The sequence below is a fragment of the Camelus ferus genome, chromosome 6 (genome assembly GCF_009834535.1).
Source record: "Camelus ferus isolate YT-003-E chromosome 6, BCGSAC_Cfer_1.0, whole genome shotgun sequence".
NCBI classification, from domain to species: Eukaryota; Metazoa; Chordata; class Mammalia; order Artiodactyla; family Camelidae; genus Camelus; species Camelus ferus.
In genome coordinates, this window is record NC_045701.1 from 27,759,417 (window position 1) to 27,778,062 (window position 18,646).

The 18,646-nt window shown below is 44.9% G+C and overlaps 1 protein-coding gene across 1 annotated transcript; it reads left to right on the top strand.

Annotated features, from left to right (window-relative positions):
* The first annotated feature begins 4,835 nt into the window (after window positions 1–4,835).
* Window positions 4,836–17,717, top strand: GREM1 (gremlin 1, DAN family BMP antagonist). The gene is made up of 2 exons (XM_032481560.1): window positions 4,836–5,080; window positions 13,694–17,717. Exons 1-2 carry the CDS (start codon window positions 4,914–4,916, stop codon window positions 14,247–14,249), a joined length of 723 nt encoding a protein of 240 aa, XP_032337451.1. The 5' UTR covers window positions 4,836–4,913; the 3' UTR covers window positions 14,250–17,717.
* Window positions 17,718–18,646: the final 929 nt, after the last annotated feature.

An 18,646-nucleotide genomic window follows, 5' to 3' on the forward strand; every position in this document is an offset into this window, starting at 1 on the left:
ACAACCCATGCTGATATAATACTTCCATTGTCTTATTTAAGCTCTCAGTTGAACGCCACTATCCATGCAGACAGCAGTGTATATTAGGTGTCTATTATGTGTCTGGCACTTCCCCAGAGCTTATTTTACTTAACTCCATCATCCACCCAGAGGTGGGTATTGTAACCATTCCTATAACACAGACGATTGAATTTAGGCTTAGAGGGTTTACATATCTAACCCAGGGGCACTGGGTTCCTATGAGGAGGAGTCAGGAAGTCATTCTGATTTTTCTGACTCCAAGTTCAGTGTGTTTTCCACTGTGCCTACATATTGACTGTGAAGGACATTTATGCTTTCATTCTTTTATGCTTTTCCCTTTTGTAGGCTGCACTGCACGTGTAATGTGTGCAAAAAATACTTGGATAGAATTAGGTCCAAATTATATTAAAATGGTCTGCATGATTCTGCCTTTCATATGCTTCTTTTGGCAGCCTTGTTCAGAATTTTCACACGCACATGCATTTATCATATACAGAAAACCGGCAAACGTTTTACTGCTTATGTGTGAAGAACAAGGTGACTAGCCAGGAGTCAACCCTCAGACAGATCTGCAGACATACAGACACCAGTAAGGATCTGTGTGTGTGTTCTGAAAGCCTGCCTACCTTGAGCTGCTTACAGAGGACACTCAGAAAGGAAAAATCTTCAGTGCCCAAATGAGGCTCAGAATCACTCCTGTATTCAATTTCTTGCTGTCATGGAAAAGAAACTGAAACTATATATGTATGTGTGTGTATACTTTGCTATACAACTGAAACTAACATTGTAAATCAACTACACTTCAATAAAAAATTTAAAAAAATTTTTTAAATCACTCCTGAAATCATGATAGAAAGATCAGATCCTTTTTTTTTTAAATTTGGAGTAATTTACAAAAGTGTAAATTTTGTAATTTACAGATGTAAAAAGAATAATCTAACAAATATCCATGTACCCACACCCAGACATGAACATTGTCCACATTTTGTCCATATTAGTTTCAAGATTTAAAAAAAAAAAACACTTAGAAAGCATTATAAAGTTGAAATCTCTTGTCTTCTATCCCCAATCCAGACCCCTCCCCAACTCTGGTGGGCACTGTCAAGGGTCTGGTTTCCAATCCTCTATTTATATATTTACTTGAACACATATGTTTCCATAAACAATTTATACTATTGTTTTATATGTTTATTATAAAATATACATAATGGTGTCATACTGCTTGTATCATGTTACAACTGACTTTTTTTTAAACATGACTAAGTTTTTGAGCTCTGTGTTGAAACAGAAAAATCTAGTCCATTCCTTTTAGTAATGGTACAGCATTTTGTTATATGAATAAAATAATTTCTTATGCCTTCTCCTACTCCTGTTAGTAGATGCTAAGACTGTTAGAAACAATGCCACAATAGAAGTGCTCACACAAGTTTCCAGCCCTCCTACGTGCACTTAAGTTCTTCTAAGGTGTTTACATAGAAGTGGGGTAGCTGGGTGGAGTGCTAGGTGCATGTTTAATTTTATCAGATATTGACAAACTACTCTCAGAAATGGCTGTGACAATTAACACTCTCACTGGTAATACATTTAAGTACCTGCTTCTCCATACTCTTTTCAATGCTGGATACTGGCAGACTTAAATCTTTGCTAATCTGTTTGATATGCAAGGGTATCATATCATTTCAGTTTGCATTTCACAATTTACTGGTATAATCTAGCGTCTTTTCATGTTTTTTGGCACTTCAGTCTTTTGTGAAGTGGCTGATCATGTGCTTTGCTAACTCCTATTCAGTTATTCATGGAATTTTTTTTCTTATTAATGTATAAGAGAAATCCACTATGGATATGAATCATTTAACTGTTATCTGACCATTGCAAATATCTTTTTTCTTTAACCCTTGTCAAGTTCATGATCCCATTTTTTTTAAGGAAGGGCATACAAGTTCAATTTCAAATGGATAAAGGGCTTAATTCTTTTTTTTTTTTTTTAAGACAATGCAAGATGGCATAGCTGGTGTCTGCAATTAGGGGAACAGGCATAAACAGCTTTTGCATATCTAAGCAAAAACTTCCCTACAAAGGCTTTCAGATTTCTGCTCCAAATCTGGAGAGTAGCCCCCTTTTAGCCTCTTGGAAGGTAGATGGAGAGAAAAACACGTTCCCTAGATAGGTGAGCAAAACAAGAGACTTTCCTTTTACAAACCAGTAGCTGAAGGGGATCTACACTTCTCACAAGAGCCTCAAATTAATTTGAAATTGGTTTCTGTAAGTGAAATTTTTCATTTAGTGATCATTGTTTAGGCATCTCAGGTTTCAGATTTTAACTTTGCCTACATGGAGTCCTTCTCCTTCCTTCCTCTCTTACTAAGAGCAGGTTTCAATTATGTAATTATGGTTAAAGAGGTCTGAAGAGTTTTTACTCATATGCCTTCATCCTGACTGGATAATGGTTTGCAATGACTGGTTGGGAGCTGTGAAAACACAAATATGAGGCAGAAAGCTTGGCTATCTATATAAATATTTACCAACACACTAGACTATAAACTGCGAGAGGAGGGCCCATCTTTACCATATTCCTGATGGTTGTAGCCTCAGCATTTGGCTCACCTGATAACAATCCTACTAAAGTGGGCACGTGCTGAACATTCCCTGTCCACAACTAGTTATTGAATAGCTATTGAATTTATTTATTTATTCTGCATTAGACACTCTACATGCTCCATGCAATCAAAGTGACAAAGATAGACCAAAAGCCCACCCTCATGAAGTTTCCATCTTAGTGGCAGGGAGAGATAAGTAACAATGAAGAAAAATGATGCAGGGAAGTGGGGCAGAGGATCGTGGAGGGGTGAGGTGGGGGTGGAAGTGTTTCCATGGTAGAGGGTGTGGTCTGAGAAGCCTCCTGAAGGGGGAATCACAGTGATTAACAACATTTACTAGATATAGATAGTGATAGAGAAAGGTTGAGATATACAAAACCAGTGTTGGGGCTCTGAAACAGTTACTTCCAATGGAGGAGGTAAGCTCTGTCTCTTTGTATTTTTATTAGAGCAGTTTATATGACTCTTGGAGAAAAAAAAAACATGACTAAAGCATTGATCTTAGATGAGAAGGAGTTAATGAATTTGTAAAATATGCTTCCTTTTTGGGGGAATAGTTTACACACGGAGAGAACAGCTGGCTCCAATAGCTTGGTGGTGGGCTTTGGCTGGGCTGTTAATTATTTTGTGTATTTTGTGTATTTCTGACTATATCTCTCCTGCAGTCCACTTGACTAAGATAAGTCTTTGACCCCTGCTGAATGTTTGCATCTTGCAGGCAACTAGAAACTACGGCTCACTGGATGACTTAACCAAAAAAATTTTTGAAAACATTTAAAGTGCTGCACTGAGTTCATGGGTAGAAACTGCCGTTGGCACAAACAAAACATTCGGATGAGGAAGATTCTCTAGATACTGATTTAATGCAGACTTCCTTCTTGTTTCATTTATTTTGAAAACTCGATTTCAAGTTCCTAACAGTATCTAGTAGGCATTCAGTATTTCTTGATTCCTCAGGCTAATGCCTGCCTAGAGGGGAAAAAACAAAACAAACAAAACAAACCCCACGCTGTTTGGGGTTTTGTTTTCTTAGCCAAGTACTTAAATCTCGACAATTTCATAAGTACCTTTTGATGGGTTTCATTGTTTTGTTTATTCTGCTGTAGACAGTACAGACACCTTCAAATTTCCTTCTATAGCAAATGTTTTTCAAAGCCATCATGTGATCTCGCTGATGGAGCCAGTCTGCAGACCCTGCAGCCGGGTTGATTTTTGCACGGGCTCTCACTTCGACACACACAACTTTACGGCCTCTTTGAGGCACCAGTTTTCAAGCTAAGAGAACAAATGAAAGTGTTCGCTCATCTTTCTTAAAATATTTCTGCGTTTGGTACGTTCGCCACTATTCATCGGGTTCTCAGTAATGAATGCAAAAATGTGACGTCGGTTTTTCACATACGTAGGTTGCCTTACATTGCTGGGAAGTTATTTCCTCTCCTTGCACTTTATTTTCCTGATTTATTAATCTTTAACATGCTATGGAAAACCTCGTCTCTCCTAAAGGCTGTTCTCTCCCGTTTAAAACTGGTTCAGGAATGGAGACCCTGCCTTTCCATTTCAGGTTTTTTGGGTCCTTCTAGGTTTACTCTGCCCCCGTTACTCCCTTCGGTACACTCGCAGCCGAGGCCGCCAGCATCTCAGCTGAAAGGAGCCGTGGCGGGCGAGGAGAGGAGGGTGTCATGTTGGCGACAGGCTCCTGCTGGCGGCCGGCGAGCCCGCCGAGGTTAACGGGGGCGCCGGGGTCAGCGCCCTAGAAGTTGGGGGCCTCGGGCGGAGCGGCCCCAGACTGGCGACCGCTCAACCAGAGCGCCCTGCAGTCCAGGTCCCTTCACCGGGAGAAAATCCCCTAATCTGTCCAGACCCCACGGAGATCTTGCTCTTCCCAGCGCAGTCTCCGCGACCCAGCGCGTCGCGGGGCCGACGCAGGCGGAGCGGAGCCGGCAAGAGGAAAAGCCCAGGCCTGGGGCGGAGGAGGAATGAGGGGCCGGGAGCCGGGGGGATTTCCTCCCGCGCTTCCCCCTCCAACGGGAGCGGAAAATGTGATTTGCTGTGCATTCCAGGCGCGGTTCCCTGGGGTGACCTCTCCCAGCCGGCCTGGGCGGGGGGAGCAGACAAAGAGGCGAGGCAGGCGGAGAGGGGACCCCGCGGGGAGGCAGGAGGGGTGCAGGGGGCGGGGGCAGTACCGGGAAAGGGGGCGGATAGCGGGTCCGGCGGCGGCGGCGGCGCCTGGCCAATGGAGAGGCGCGGCCCTGGGCGCCGCGCTCCGCTGCCGGCATTTAAACGGGAGACGGCGCGATGCCCTGCACTCGGTGCGCCCTCCGCGGACCGGGCGACCCAGTGTGCAGCGAGAGCGGTACTCTGTGTCCGGCTGACCCCGCGCCGAGCCCGGGCGGCTCGGGCCGCGGCCGCACACTGCGCCACGCGTCGAGAGCGCAGGCCCCTAAGGCCCGCTGCACTGACAGGTGAGCGCAGAGGCGTGTGTGTGTGTGTGTGTGTGTGTGTGTGTGTGTGTGTGTGTGTGTGTGTGTGTGTGTGTGTGTGTGTGTGTGAGAGAGAGAGAGAGAGACAGAGAGAGAGAGAGACAGAGATTGAAAGAGACAGATATAGAAAGAGGTAAGGGGTCGACAAAGGACTCCTGAGTCTTGCTGGGTGCAGACGCACGGCAGCCCTCCGCCGTCGCAGGCCGAGGCCCTGCGGTTCCTTGGGCATCCCCTGAAGAACCATCTCGGGGTCCTTCGGGCCAACGTCGTGGGTGCTGTGACCTCACCTTGCGCAATCTGCAGGGAAAGTCTGGGAAAGGAGATGTCAAGCAGAGGAGCCCGGCATCCCATTTACACCTCCCGGAGCTCCGCTGATGCGCTCCTGGTGCGCGTGGCAGCCGCGCTGGCCAGTCGCGCCCGCTGACTGAGAGCGCAGAGTCCGGGCGTCCGGAAAGCTGGAGTAGGATAATGAGCGGGAGCAGCGGCTCGGCCGCAGAGAGCGGGGCAAGTGGCACAGAGCGGGTCCTATGTGTTTGCTGCGGGACGCTGGGTCTGAGGAATTCGGGGAAGGGGGTGCCGGTGGGAGGGCCATGATCCACCCTGCCGCAGGGTGGAGGAACCCGAGAATCAGCGATACGCTATTTGCCCATCCTCAAGGTGAGATGGAGACTCGTGCAGCAGCATAGCCGCCGAGTTCCGTCGCGGCGGAAACCTGAGGGTCTTAAACCCGACAGATGAAGTGCGGTGCGCTGTCCCGGATGCCGAGTCCAGCGAGCCCCGCGGTGCTGACACGGCAAATACCGCACACATCCACGTGCTGGCTGCGTACTCCTGGGCGCTGGGTTTCCTCTTCTAGGCTTCTCCCTGCCCCATGCGCGGCTTGGCTGAACCGCAGACGTCCAGGCGCTGGACACTGACAACCCGCCGGGTCCCACTTTAGCGGGTACTCCTTAATTTGTGTCCGAAAGGCCCCCGCCTCGCCTTGCCGCGCCTTCCTCGCTACGGACGATGCAGGACTGGCGGCGGGGGGCTGGTCCCTGGCTTGGACTCCCAGGTCACCCCTGGTCCTCGCCCTCCGATTTGCTCTCAACTCACCCAGCAAGGCCGGGAGGCCGGCAGGGTGTCGGGGCTGTCACCTCACGGGCCGAAGTTATTCGTAGATTTCGGGCTTGGGAAGAACAGATGAGCCACCAACCACTCTGGTTGGCATTGTCTTCGAATTCCAGCTCTGCCTAGGGGGCACCCCAGCCTGGCGTTTTCCTGAGTCGGGCTCTGGCGAAGGTCCCCCGGGTGAGGCGGGGGACAGACGGGAGCCTCTTCAATGAAGTCCTTCCAGCGCTCCCAAAGCCTGCCTGAAGGAGCCCCTCCCCCCTTCAAATCTGGCTGCTGCCTTCTCCTCCCCTGCCCACTCCTAATCCTGGCTCTCTTAGAAATATAGCCTCGAAGTTAGGGGTTAAAAATCTCTTCTTAAATGGTACAGGGACAGAGAAGAGACCATCGGTAGGTAATTGGATCTCCCGCTGGAAAGAGCAGATCCGAGCAGTGCGCGCGTCTGTTTATGTTCCCCTTCGAGATGGTGCCAGGACACGAGTTGATTAAAACAATCTATTGTGTTAAATGGGTCCCCAGGGACTTCAGCTGTCCCAGGGACCCCAGAGTAGTGGCTTCCTTCTGGCTGTACACACAAGTTAAATAAATAGCGGAGAAGAGGTTAAGATAACCCCATCACAGGCCCAGGAGTCTCCTTTCACCCCAGGGCTTTCCAGCGCCCCCCCCCTTCTTTCTTTCTTTTTTTCTTTTTTTTTTTCTTTGCGGGGGGTAGAAAGACTGGAGCAAGGGGGACTAGAAACGATGGTCCTTTTTAAAGCAATGAGGAAAAGATTTTAAGAAAACTACAGATTCTCATCTCCTCCCTGGCACACTCCAGCTCACAACAGTAGGTGATTTGATTACCATCACTGGATAAATTGCATGCTACAAACTGTTGGTATTAACTAACTATTTAAGGGCTCTTTATGGTGTAGTTGCCGTGTGTAGCGCTCTGTGTGTGTGTGTTTAACCCCCGGGCCATTGTAGGAATTGAAGTGTTTTGTAAACTTTGTAATTTCATAGGTTTCCTATTTTCTTAAAAGTTCATTTTGAGTGAAGTGTTTAGGTAACCCATCCACAATCCGGAGGAAATACAAGTTGGCTAACATAGTCTTTATGTGAATGGTTTCACAGGAGAGTAGAAGCTTATTACATCCTCACATCTCTGAATGAGCGCGGCCTGCCTTGTCTTCTAAACCGAAGGCTTTAATCTTAAGGTTTAAGTGTTAAAAGTGATGTCAGGCCAAGAAATTTTATGCCACAAAGCCCTCTCCCAAGAAATGCGTATCAGCAGCAGAGCTGTGCAGAACTGAGAGAAAAGGACACACAGGAAAACCTAAACCTTTTATATAAAAGGAGTGGGGGTAGGGGAGTTGACTGTAGCATCCAACTGAAAGGCACAGATCAAGCCAGTGTTATCAGCCTATTTCTTTCAGCTGCAAGGAATTGTCTTTAATTTTAATATATGCTCTTAGAAATACAAAGTACAATAGGAATTCCTGGGGCCAAAAGTTTTTTTTCCTTCACATGTGAACAAAACAGAGATTTATTTGAGTTACAGTATTCTTCCAACTTTATTGCATTAGAAACATGTCCATGTGTCCCTTATTAAATACTGTGCTGGGTGTCCCCAGCATAGTTGTTAAGGACATACATTTGGGGGCTAGTAGGTAAAATGGGGTTCAAAACCTGACTTTCCCACTTAGGAGCTATGTGGCCTTGGACAAATTCCTAACTTTTCAGAGCCTAGATTCCCTAATTGGTAAAAGGAAGATGATATTATCTACCTCATATTTTGTTGTGAAAAATAAATTATAAAATTCCATCAGAATTTAGCATAATTCCTGGCAGAGTAAGGGTTTAAAAATATAGGTAGCTCTTCTTTTTAGTGGTGGTGTTGAGAAGGGCAGTAACATTATACGGCATCTGTGTATACCACAAGGTGGTTCTGAAATTAAATCCCAAATCCCACTCACACGGGGACTAACACACATTTTTCACTACAATAGAAAACCCATGACTTGGCTGCCTCTCAGTAGTGCTGCTCAGTAAACATTTAGCATTTATTACTTTCTAACTTGTTTCCTGTTGACCGCAAGAATTGTATACAATCATTAACTTCACCAAAAAAAAAAAAAAAAAAAAAAAAAGGAAATCTTCCTATGAGCCTAGAGAGCTCCTGAGATACTTAACCACTGGGTGGTCTGCTCTGTGCCCTCCGTGATGTTGGACCCCAGCCTGATTTAGCCTGAATTGTCTTCAGAATAGGGAGGTTGTGGTTAGGGTACTTGTAATACATATACAATGAGACTTTATCCTCTACTAGTTTGCCAACCATTTAACTTTTATCTTCTTGGTGCAAATTGGCTGAAGATAAAAACTCAACCCAGTATATTCTTAAGAAATTCTCCGCTCAATTTCTAAAAGTCGATTATCTTTTTAAAAATAAAAGATCAAATCAAAAAGACCTTTGCCCTTCTCAAAGATTTAATACTGAGAAAAAGGAATAGATTATTTTAAAACCTGGCCTGCACTTAGAGCATTTGCTGTCACTTCCATTATGTTTTTATGCTGGGGAATAATTTGATGTCATGCCTGTTGAGTATCTTTCTAAAACTTAATTCATCGGGAGAAATTGATCAGACATTCAGCCATAGACGTCTGGCTTGCTGACCACTGTCTCCTCACTGTTAATCCCACTCAACACTCCATTTCAATGAGTAAGCAGGTTTGTTAGCTAAAATGAGAAATATGGCAGAAGAGTGCTGAAAGGAGCTGGCCTAAACTTACACAAAGATATTGAGGATATTGGAAACAGGTTACACGTAACCCTCTTATTTCTGACTCCCCAGAATTAGATGATCGTGTTCTTAGGGTCTTGTGGAGATTGGAATAAATCACCATGACCTGCACAAGACAGAGGTGGTTGATACGGCTTAGCCTGTGTGCAGATGTTTGCTGTTGATCACTAAGGGCAACCTGAAGGAAAGCATCAGGTAGAGAAGACCTGCTTTGAGATGGTCTGTGTCCTCCGGGACAAGTGGTATAGGGGTGGACAGTAGTAAAGAGGAAAAAAAAAGATGAGTGGGTGGGTCTTGCTGGTGGGAAACTGGTGCAAAGAAAGCTCACCATGAAAGTATGATCACGTGACTTGGAGCAGGAGAAATGCATTAAGTGGAAGTTGAGGCAGCATTTGAAAAGAAGAATATTGTCTGCAAAGGAGAATAAAGAGAGTTCTTTGTGCATATATGATGCACACTGGGTCCATGAGATGCAGTTTTAATCATGTGAGAGGGTCATTTCATGAATGCAAATTGCCAGAAAAGTTTTTAGCTCATGGTTGAACATAGGTTATAATTTGTAAGAATCTAAATCTGGATTAGCATTTGGTTTCATTTTTGATAATGGGGCAGTCTGCTCCCTGTTGATGTGAGCAGAATTGTTGTCAAGTAATTGACATTTTCTTAGTCTTTTCCATGTCTGTGATATTTACAAAGTGCAAATTATTTGGTGGCAATACAGTTGGGATTTTAAGAGCAAAACAGTCCTGTTTCCTTCACTGAGTAAATCAAGACCCTTTTGGTGTGGGGTGAGGTTGGGTGATTGACCACAATGACTTGACAGAGCCCTGCTTCTAGTACTAATTATAGTTCTCACTCCCCTCACTCTTACTCACGTGGAATATGCAGAGCCCTTCAGAGCACAGCTGTTCTCTAAGAAGCTGGAGTCTCAGTTGATTGAGATTCCTGAAATTGGTTTTTACTTCTCTCCAAAGAGCTAGTCATAAGATTTAAGAACTCAAAAGCTGAAGATCTTTAAGGAGTAGGCTTTTTGAAAATGAAGCCATTTCAGAATATTTTTCACATATTTTGAGAAAATTTTTCTTTTCTTAAAAATAAACAGCCTGTCACTCTCCATCCCCTTTTCTTATGGGGTTTGCACACTCCCAAAGGAACAGGAAGTTGGTCCAAATTAAAACAGAAAACCACAGTTGACTTACTTTGAATTTACTGCTTTATTGTTGGTGTCTGCCATAGTGAATACAATGGCTTTAATTAGGGAATAAACCCCACAGTGGTCTCAGTGGAACAAGGTAAAAAGTAGTGGGTATTTGGGATTTTCCTCAAAGAAGGAAGAGAAGAACTAAGAAGCTCCCTAAGCTAGAAGGAGTTTGCTCTACTGAGGGTCAGAAATCAAAAGAATTGCAGTCAGCTCTGCTATCCATCAGCACGAGTGCGCAGGCATTTGTAAATGCACAGAATAGGAACTCCAACGGTCAGTGTGGTCGGTAACCATCCAGTTCGTTCAACGAAGGAGCACCTACTTTGCCGGGCACAGAGGATGAAGTGATGAATAAGTCCTAGACTCTCAGACTAGGTATTTATTTAATAATGGGTGGGGAAATGCCAGGAAGGGAAAGTTGGGTATAAAGAGGATCTTAAATTGTTCTGGAGAAAGAAAATTGCACTTTTTTTTTTTTTTTGGACGGATGTTTGTGGGAGGGGCTGGCCCCATGACATAAACCTGTCCCTTGGGGTCAATATACATTCCTGGTCACATCTCAGATTGGCCTCTGTGATGGTGGCTCTGAGACTCTTGGTCTGGGAGGGTTAGATTGTTCTGGAGGCCACTTCTAGTACGGATGGGGGAAGGTGGTGGAGGCCTCAGGTTGTTGCATGTGCTCCTCATTGAAACAGGCAGAGACTGAATTTTAGTTTAGCACCTGACCCTGAATTGAAAAAAAAGAACAGAAACTTGTGAAAGCTTCTCAAATTCACAATATATTTGCCCAGGAGACTGAACTGTCATGGCTTAAGTTATCCTGGTCTCTGGAGAAAATCAGCACTGTCTTATAACTGGACTTTCCTCATGAGTGATTTTTTTCCAAGACAAAACAAGGAAATTAATTTTTTGTTGTTGTTGAGGCAAAAAAAAAAAAAAGGCTCTGTTTAAAGAACAAGGATGTTGTAACATAAACTGACAAAAGCCAGGGAGTCTGCAGTCAGAGGAGGAGCTAAATGTCACTTTATCAGCTCCAAACTTGAACTTGCCCAAAAGTATTAGGTTCATGTTTAAAAGATGGAGCCATTTAAGGATACTTTAAATTGAATATTTAATAATCTTAATTTGACATTCTCCTTAGGGTTGCATGGCCTTTACTTACAGGGGCTGCCCCTTAGAGAATGTCCACCCTGCCTTTGTCTTTGACAGGTAGTAGGTCATTGCTCCAGCTACTAGTGCCAACTCGTCCAGTTCTTTAGGGGGGCCACGAGAAGGTTACTATTAAATGACACTTAGTGGTTATCACGTGTCATGCTGGTGGACAGAAGAGAGCAGGGACATGGTGCTTCACAGCTGTGACCTTGGGTTCAGAGCCATGATGCGGGCAGAAGACAGGGGAAGCCTCAGGATTCAGGTCAGACTTGGTGTGATGGCCTGAGGGTGGAGGCTGTGAATTTGAAACTGTAAAAGTCACTGAGTCTGGACTCACCGACATAGAAAACAAACTTATCTTTACTAGGGGGGAATGGGGTGGGGAGGGGTAAATTGGGAGTTTGGGATTTGCAGATATTAACTACTATATATAAAACAGATAAACAACAAGGTTCTACTGTATAGCACAGGGTCCTATATTCAGTATCTTGTAATAACCTATAATGAAAAAGAATATGAAAAGGAAAAAAATATATGTATAACTGAAACACTATGCTGTACACCAGAAATTAACGTAACATTATAAACTGACTATACTTCAATTTTTTAAAAAGGGAAAACTCATTGAAAAGAAAATCTTCCACATTTTCACACCTCCCTCCATGCCCCATGGCTGCAGGTGTTATAGGAACTGCTGTTCAAAGCTTATTAGAAAGGCAGACCTACTGAATTAGATTTTGCATTTTAGCAATATCCCCAGGTGGCTGTCTGCACATTCAGGTTTGAGAAGCACTGTCCCTGGAGTTTTTTTTTTTAAATAGAGATACCGGAGATGGAACCCAGGACCTCGAGCATTTTAAGCATGGATTCTACCACTGAGCTATACCCATCCCCCACCCAGGAGACTTTTAATACTCTGATGCTTCTCTCTTGCACCCTCCTTTGGGGAAGATGTGTCCCCTGCTTCTCCTCTTCCTCCTCTGTCTGCCCTGCCTTCTTTGGATACCCTGTTTTAGAACAGTCTTCCTTTCTCTGGTTTACATTCCTCACTCCATTCATCTTTTTCTCTCTCCATCCTTGCTTTCCTTTTCCTTTTTCTTTTTCTTTCTTTTTGGGGGGGGTCAGTTCCTCCTTGGCCTCCTCCTCCTTATTTAATACATACATATAATATATATATTTTTGCCATTGTTCATATGCCATTGCTACTGCTGACCTACCTCTGACTCCAGACCCATCCACAATCATTCGCTATCATGAGCTATTTGGCATGTCTATGGTACTTGTTAGTGTAAATATTTGCACATACTTATTCTCTTGTGCCCATGTTCTCCCTTCTAAATTCTATCCACACATGTACACGCACATCCACATATATGTGAATTACCTATTTCCTTATTTAAAAGCAGAAAAATGGGTATCATGGTATAAAGAATGATATAATGAATATCTGTGCCCAGTTTTAAAATGAGAATGAGGGGTCCGGGAGTCTCATGAGTTACGGGATCGTTCTGGTAACGTAATTCGTTCTGTCTGCTATATGGCCATATGTTTGGTTAGTTCTCAAGTTGCTTTCACGTTTACGTCAGATTTGATCTGAACAAGCTATCTGGGGAGATGAGGAATTTGTCTCTTTGCTTAAATGAAGTCATTTATTGAGAAGTAAAGTGTTTCTCAAAGTCAGACAGCAAGCTGTTGCCCTAGGGCTTTGACTAGATGCTCAGTGTTGATTTTCTGTCTCGTGCTCTTCTGGTGAAGGATTCTTCCTCTGCCTGGTCTCCATGCGTCTCCTTCCGACGCCTGATAACAGGGAACATCTCATAAGCTCTGACCAACCAAACTCAGGAAGGGCTCAGGCTACTTAGGGAGAAAAGACTGAGACCCTTTCCTGGCAGATGCGCCCTCTGGGCGTGGGGCTAATTCGTCTTGGCTGTAAAACAAGATGGAAAATGTTTCCTCAAAGAGGTGCAAAGGTAATCTGGCATTGACATTAGTAGGAATTTACTAAATACTGTCAAGTACAAGGATGAACACAGTCAAGTGACCATAATACAATGTCAAGTGTAGTTGGTGTCAGGAGCCAGTCAGAAATTCCCGCGGGAGCACAAGTGACAGAGAGATGGTCCTGGCTGAGTTCACACCTGGGCTTGTGGACTGCGTGACCCTGGGCAGCTACGGCACGGCTTGATGGTCCAGAGGTTAATGATTCATGGAGGTACCCCAAGAGTAAATGAGACAGTTCACATTAAAGTGTTTGGCAAGTGCCTGAAAAAATGTTAGCGGCTATTAATGTTTTCATTAATGAACTTTCCCACCTTTTCTGTCTCCCCCTTCTGTGTCTCCTCCTTCCTTTAGCATGAGCCGCACGGCCTACACTGTGGGGGCCCTGCTTCTCCTCTTGGGGACCCTGCTGCCGGCTGCTGAAGGGAAAAAGAAAGGGTCCCAAGGGGCCATCCCCCCTCCGGACAAGGCCCAGCACAACGACTCCGAGCAGACTCAGTCTCCCCAGCAGCCTGGCTCCAGGAACCGGGGGCGGGGCCAGGGGCGCGGCACGGCCATGCCGGGGGAGGAGGTGCTGGAGTCCAGCCAGGAGGCCCTGCACGTGACCGAGCGCAAGTACCTGAAGCGAGACTGGTGCAAAACCCAGCCGCTGAAGCAGACCATCCACGAGGAGGGCTGCAACAGCCGCACCATCATCAACCGCTTCTGCTACGGCCAGTGCAACTCCTTCTACATCCCCAGGCACATCCGCAAGGAGGAAGGCTCCTTTCAGTCCTGCTCCTTCTGCAAGCCCAAGAAGTTCACCACCATGATGGTCACGCTCAACTGCCCCGAACTGCAGCCGCCCACCAAGAAGAAGAGGGTCACGCGCGTCAAGCAGTGTCGTTGCATATCCATCGATTTGGATTAAGCCCGGGCACACCCTGCCTGTCCTCGGGCTGCAGCCCCAGGCCGGCCCAGGGCCAGACCTAAAACAACCCGATTCTTACTTGGCTTAAACCTAGAGGCAAGAAGACCCACCGGCTGCCCCCTGATGGGAGCCTGCTAGTGCGTAGTCTGTGTGCATGAGTGTGAGGGGGAGCCTGCGGGTGTTTGCAGACGCCGGAGGTCACACAGCCCCTGCCAGAGGGCACTTCTATTCTGTAAACGTATCTGCTTCCCTGCGGGATGGCACAGAAAGCTCACGCCACCCGATGCACATTGGAAGGGGCAGGGCTGTGGTTCCATTCTGCCTTGGTCTTCCACGGGCCCTCCTGGGGACCAGAATCTCCCTTCAGAATGAATGTTCATGGAAGAGGCTACTCTGAGGGCAAGAGACCTGTTTTAGAGCTGCATTAGCCTTGGAAAAGATTTTTCAACCTGTTCTTGCTTCCTCCTCCTTCTTCCCTCTCACAGTTCATCCCTTCTTAGGATCTCAGTGACTATTTCCATCTAACCCTCTACCTGCCAAGGGCTCTCAGATAACTCACTTGACCATAGGTGTAAATGTTTCCCACTTGGGGAAGACCTTTCAGACTCTGGGGGAGACTGGTGGGGCGGGGGCAGGAAGGATGAAGGATTGAGAGAAGGGAGAGACTGAGGATGAGGACCAGTCCAGACGTGCAGAGTCTGGAAAGGCTGACCCCCAAACACAGTGAGACCCATGCTTTAGCAGGTTTTTGTCCTGGCATTTAAAGAGCCCAAAGTGAACAGAGGAGAAGTGAAATTGCCCCCCTCCGCCCCCAAATCATTAATTGTAATCACTGATCACTCTGGCTGTCACTGTGACTGCATGAACCAGCTGTAGTCCAGTAGCAAACTTCAAACCTAAATATTGACCTCCCCTGTTTTCAGAACCAAGTGAGTGTGAGCTAAACCAAACAGCCTCTCCTGCTTTGCGCCTCAGGGGGACAAAAGATGTAGTTCAGACACTCCTCCATAGGAATAGGAAAAAACCCAAAACTTCATAAGCAGAAGGTCCTATTATGTTTCCTTTTGCTTGGCTATAATCACCTTGTTCCCGGTTCATTATTTCTGTGTCATGCTTCTGGGAGCCACAGCCCTGTATTATAAAGGTTCTGCCTCGGCCGAATGTCCCTGGCATTGAAGAGCCAGGCTGAGGAGAGAGTTTCGGGCCGGCTTCTTTTTAGCTAGAAGTATATTTTGGGTCTTTTTGTTTTAGCCATTGACAAGAGGTTGAGCTTGAGAGCAGAGGAAGGAGAGGAAGGAGATTACCTCTGGCTAAGGAGTAAGTTCAATGCCAAGGAAGAGATGTAAGGGGTATGGCCTCCCTTTCTTCCTTGGCCCTCTGAGGGTCTAATGGGAAACCCCAGTTAAGAAATCAGAGCATTTGGGTGCATTAGCTGTCCTACTGGTAGGATTTATGTAACATCGTGACCATTCAGAGCCTACTGGTAGGCTCTGTTCTCTGATCATACTTGGGGTACCCCCAGTGCCTATTAAGGATTTATCCAGTGGCCAAAGTGCAGGGTGGGTGAGCCTTCCTGCATTTGGGATTTGGCCAACTTGCTCTCTTCAAGCCTGAGGATTTTACACGTAAACCACCCCCACCCCCGACACTCTTTTTGCCTTGCGTCTACTCAGCCTCACCAGCCAAGTCACGTGTAACATGGGAAACAAGCACCATAGACTTGGCGTTTCGGTTGCCCATCAAGGCTCCAGCATTCAAAGAACCATTGCAACTAAAGAGGCTGCTTCTATTTTATTTTTGTTTTGGTCCAGTGCTCTCCCAACTAACAACTAAATAGGAACCATACTTTGAGGCAGAAATCATCTTGAACACCCAAAATATTGGGTCTAATTTTAAAACTTTTAAACTCACTACTGATGATTCTCCACGAGGCGAATTTGTGCAAACGCAGAGTCTGTGCATTTCCTATACACTGTACGCCCCTGCCCTGAATCCTTCTCTCATCCACGTCTTCCAACAATAAAGCACAGAATGGATTTAATTAAGCATGCCAATGCTAAGCCAGAATTTTGAGGGTAGGGGAGAGGAAAAGAAAGGGGAAGGAGCTGAAAATATAAAACCACACCAGAGAGGGAAAAATGACATTCAGAACCAGCAGACACTGAATCTCTCTTGTTTTTCTAACTCTGCCACACGCATACGATTTTGTTAAAAAGAGATGACTAAAGTTGGCAGCAGGAATCTTCTCTTTAGTAGCTTGTACCACAGTCTTGCATGTAAGTCGGATTTGGCTTAAGTAAAGAGAATTTCCTCAAAATTAACTTCACTGGGATAATGAGCAGTGTAACTGCCCTAAAAGCGCAGCGCTCGCCAAAGAGGGAAATGCCTGCTTTTCTTACTGTGCCTATATTAAGACTAGCACAAGTACCGCGTGTCTTCCAACATTTACTGAAGTGCCATATCTGTTACATATTGTATTGAAGTCACCGATGACGTAATGATACGTTTTTTTCATTACTGTAGTAGACTTCTTTCATGGCAAGATATTTGTGGTCTAGATCTTTCCTATTAAAATAATGCCAAACACCAAATATGAATTTTATGATGTACACTTTGTGCTTGGCATTAAAAGAGAAAAACACACATCCTGCAAGTCTGTAAGTTGTTTTTTTGTTATTGTAGTGCTTCGAAGTTAAAAAATGTAAGCAAAAAAGAAATCTGGAGGAAAGGCTAATTTCCACTGTGTGGAATGTGAATAGTTAAACAAAGTTATGGTTATTTAATGTAATTATTGACTCAAATCCTTTGGTCACTGTGATTTCAAGCATGTTTTCTTTTTTTTTTCTCCTTTATATGACTTCCTCTGGGTTGAGCAAAGAAGAGGTTGGCACGTTGTATGTTGTTGGTGGCTTTTATCAGGTCAGAGGGAAACAATAAAATCCTCACACGTCTGAACGTGCACTAGAGTCAAGACCTGAGCTTTTATTTTTTTTAATTGACTGTTCCTTAAAGGTTAACATTTCTAAGGCAACTTTAGAAAGATTTTTAAATGTTATTTCAGAAGAATTAAGATGTGTATATACAAATAGCAGATACAAATGAATAGTTCACGAGTCCTTTTAAGGAGAAAAATCTAAAATAAAAACAACAATGTATGTACGGAACCTTTATAAATGACCAGTTCATGCTTAAGAGTGAAAGTAGTTCTGATTTGTCATTCTCACAATATTTAATATCAACTGTATTATGTCTGCTTTAATCATTTAAAAACCACAGAGGATATATAAAGACTATGATTGAAGTCCTTTGCTGTGTATGAGGATGAGGGGGCATTTGAGAGTCTCATAAAAGCTAATGTGGTTTAAAGCAAAGTTCTATGAATCTGTAACTAGAATATAGTTTCACCCCAATAATGCTCTAGCTAACCTTTCCCAAAAAGCAACCGATAAATCGAACCTTTTCTCTGTTTGTGTGTGTGTGTGTGTGTGTGTGTGTGTTTAACTGGTAATGTTCACAGGGTAGGCAGGGATTCACTTGCCACGGGAAGGGAGATAGCAAAGAGATCATGAGATCTCCTGTGATCTGAAAGGGTATTTTTTCCACCTAGACTCTCCAGATCCCACTTGATTTCAGCAGGCTATCTCAGGCTCTGGTTGTTAGAAGCAGGGGAAACCTGGTGAGTGATGGAAAGAACCAGCCTCTTCCCCAGAGCTAGAAAGGAGAGTTAGAGTGCTGACGAGAAGTCTGCAATGACATTAGCTTTATTTTGAGATGTTCAAGGGGAAAGGGGGCGAATGAGTTGGGGCTGAGCAGAGGAAAGAGCTTTCTAATGATGAGAGTGAGTCAGCAATGCAATGAGCTGCCTTTGAGATGATCAACTGCCTGTCCTTGGAGATAGTAAAACATAGGCCATAACGTGATAGAGATTTGCGGCATTGTGAGTTGTTGCCCTGCGTGTTGACTGAGTGGATTTCTGAGGTCCTTTCCCACTCAGGTGTACAATACAGGATTTCTTCTACGTATTGGTGCTCCGACAGTGAGAATGAAAATGCCAGCAACTTTGTATGGAGAGCTTATGCCAGACATTGTGTCAAGGGTTTTATTTTAATTGTTTTGTATTTGATCTTCAGAGTGGCTCAACTATGTGTGCACATAGTTACCATCGCTGCCAGGAGGCAGTGAGCTCATACGGTCTTAGTGGAGCTCCTGTGCCCTTAAACACTGTGGAAGATTGTGAGGGATTCAACTTACATCGGTTTGTTCTTTTGAGGACAGAAAACAGCCCTCTCCAGATAGATCCAACTCCTGATTATCTGCAGCTAATGATCAAGGCCACCTGAGGTTCTAGATGGCGGTAATCACAGGCCCTAGCTCGGAAGCATTCAAAGCCTCTTTTC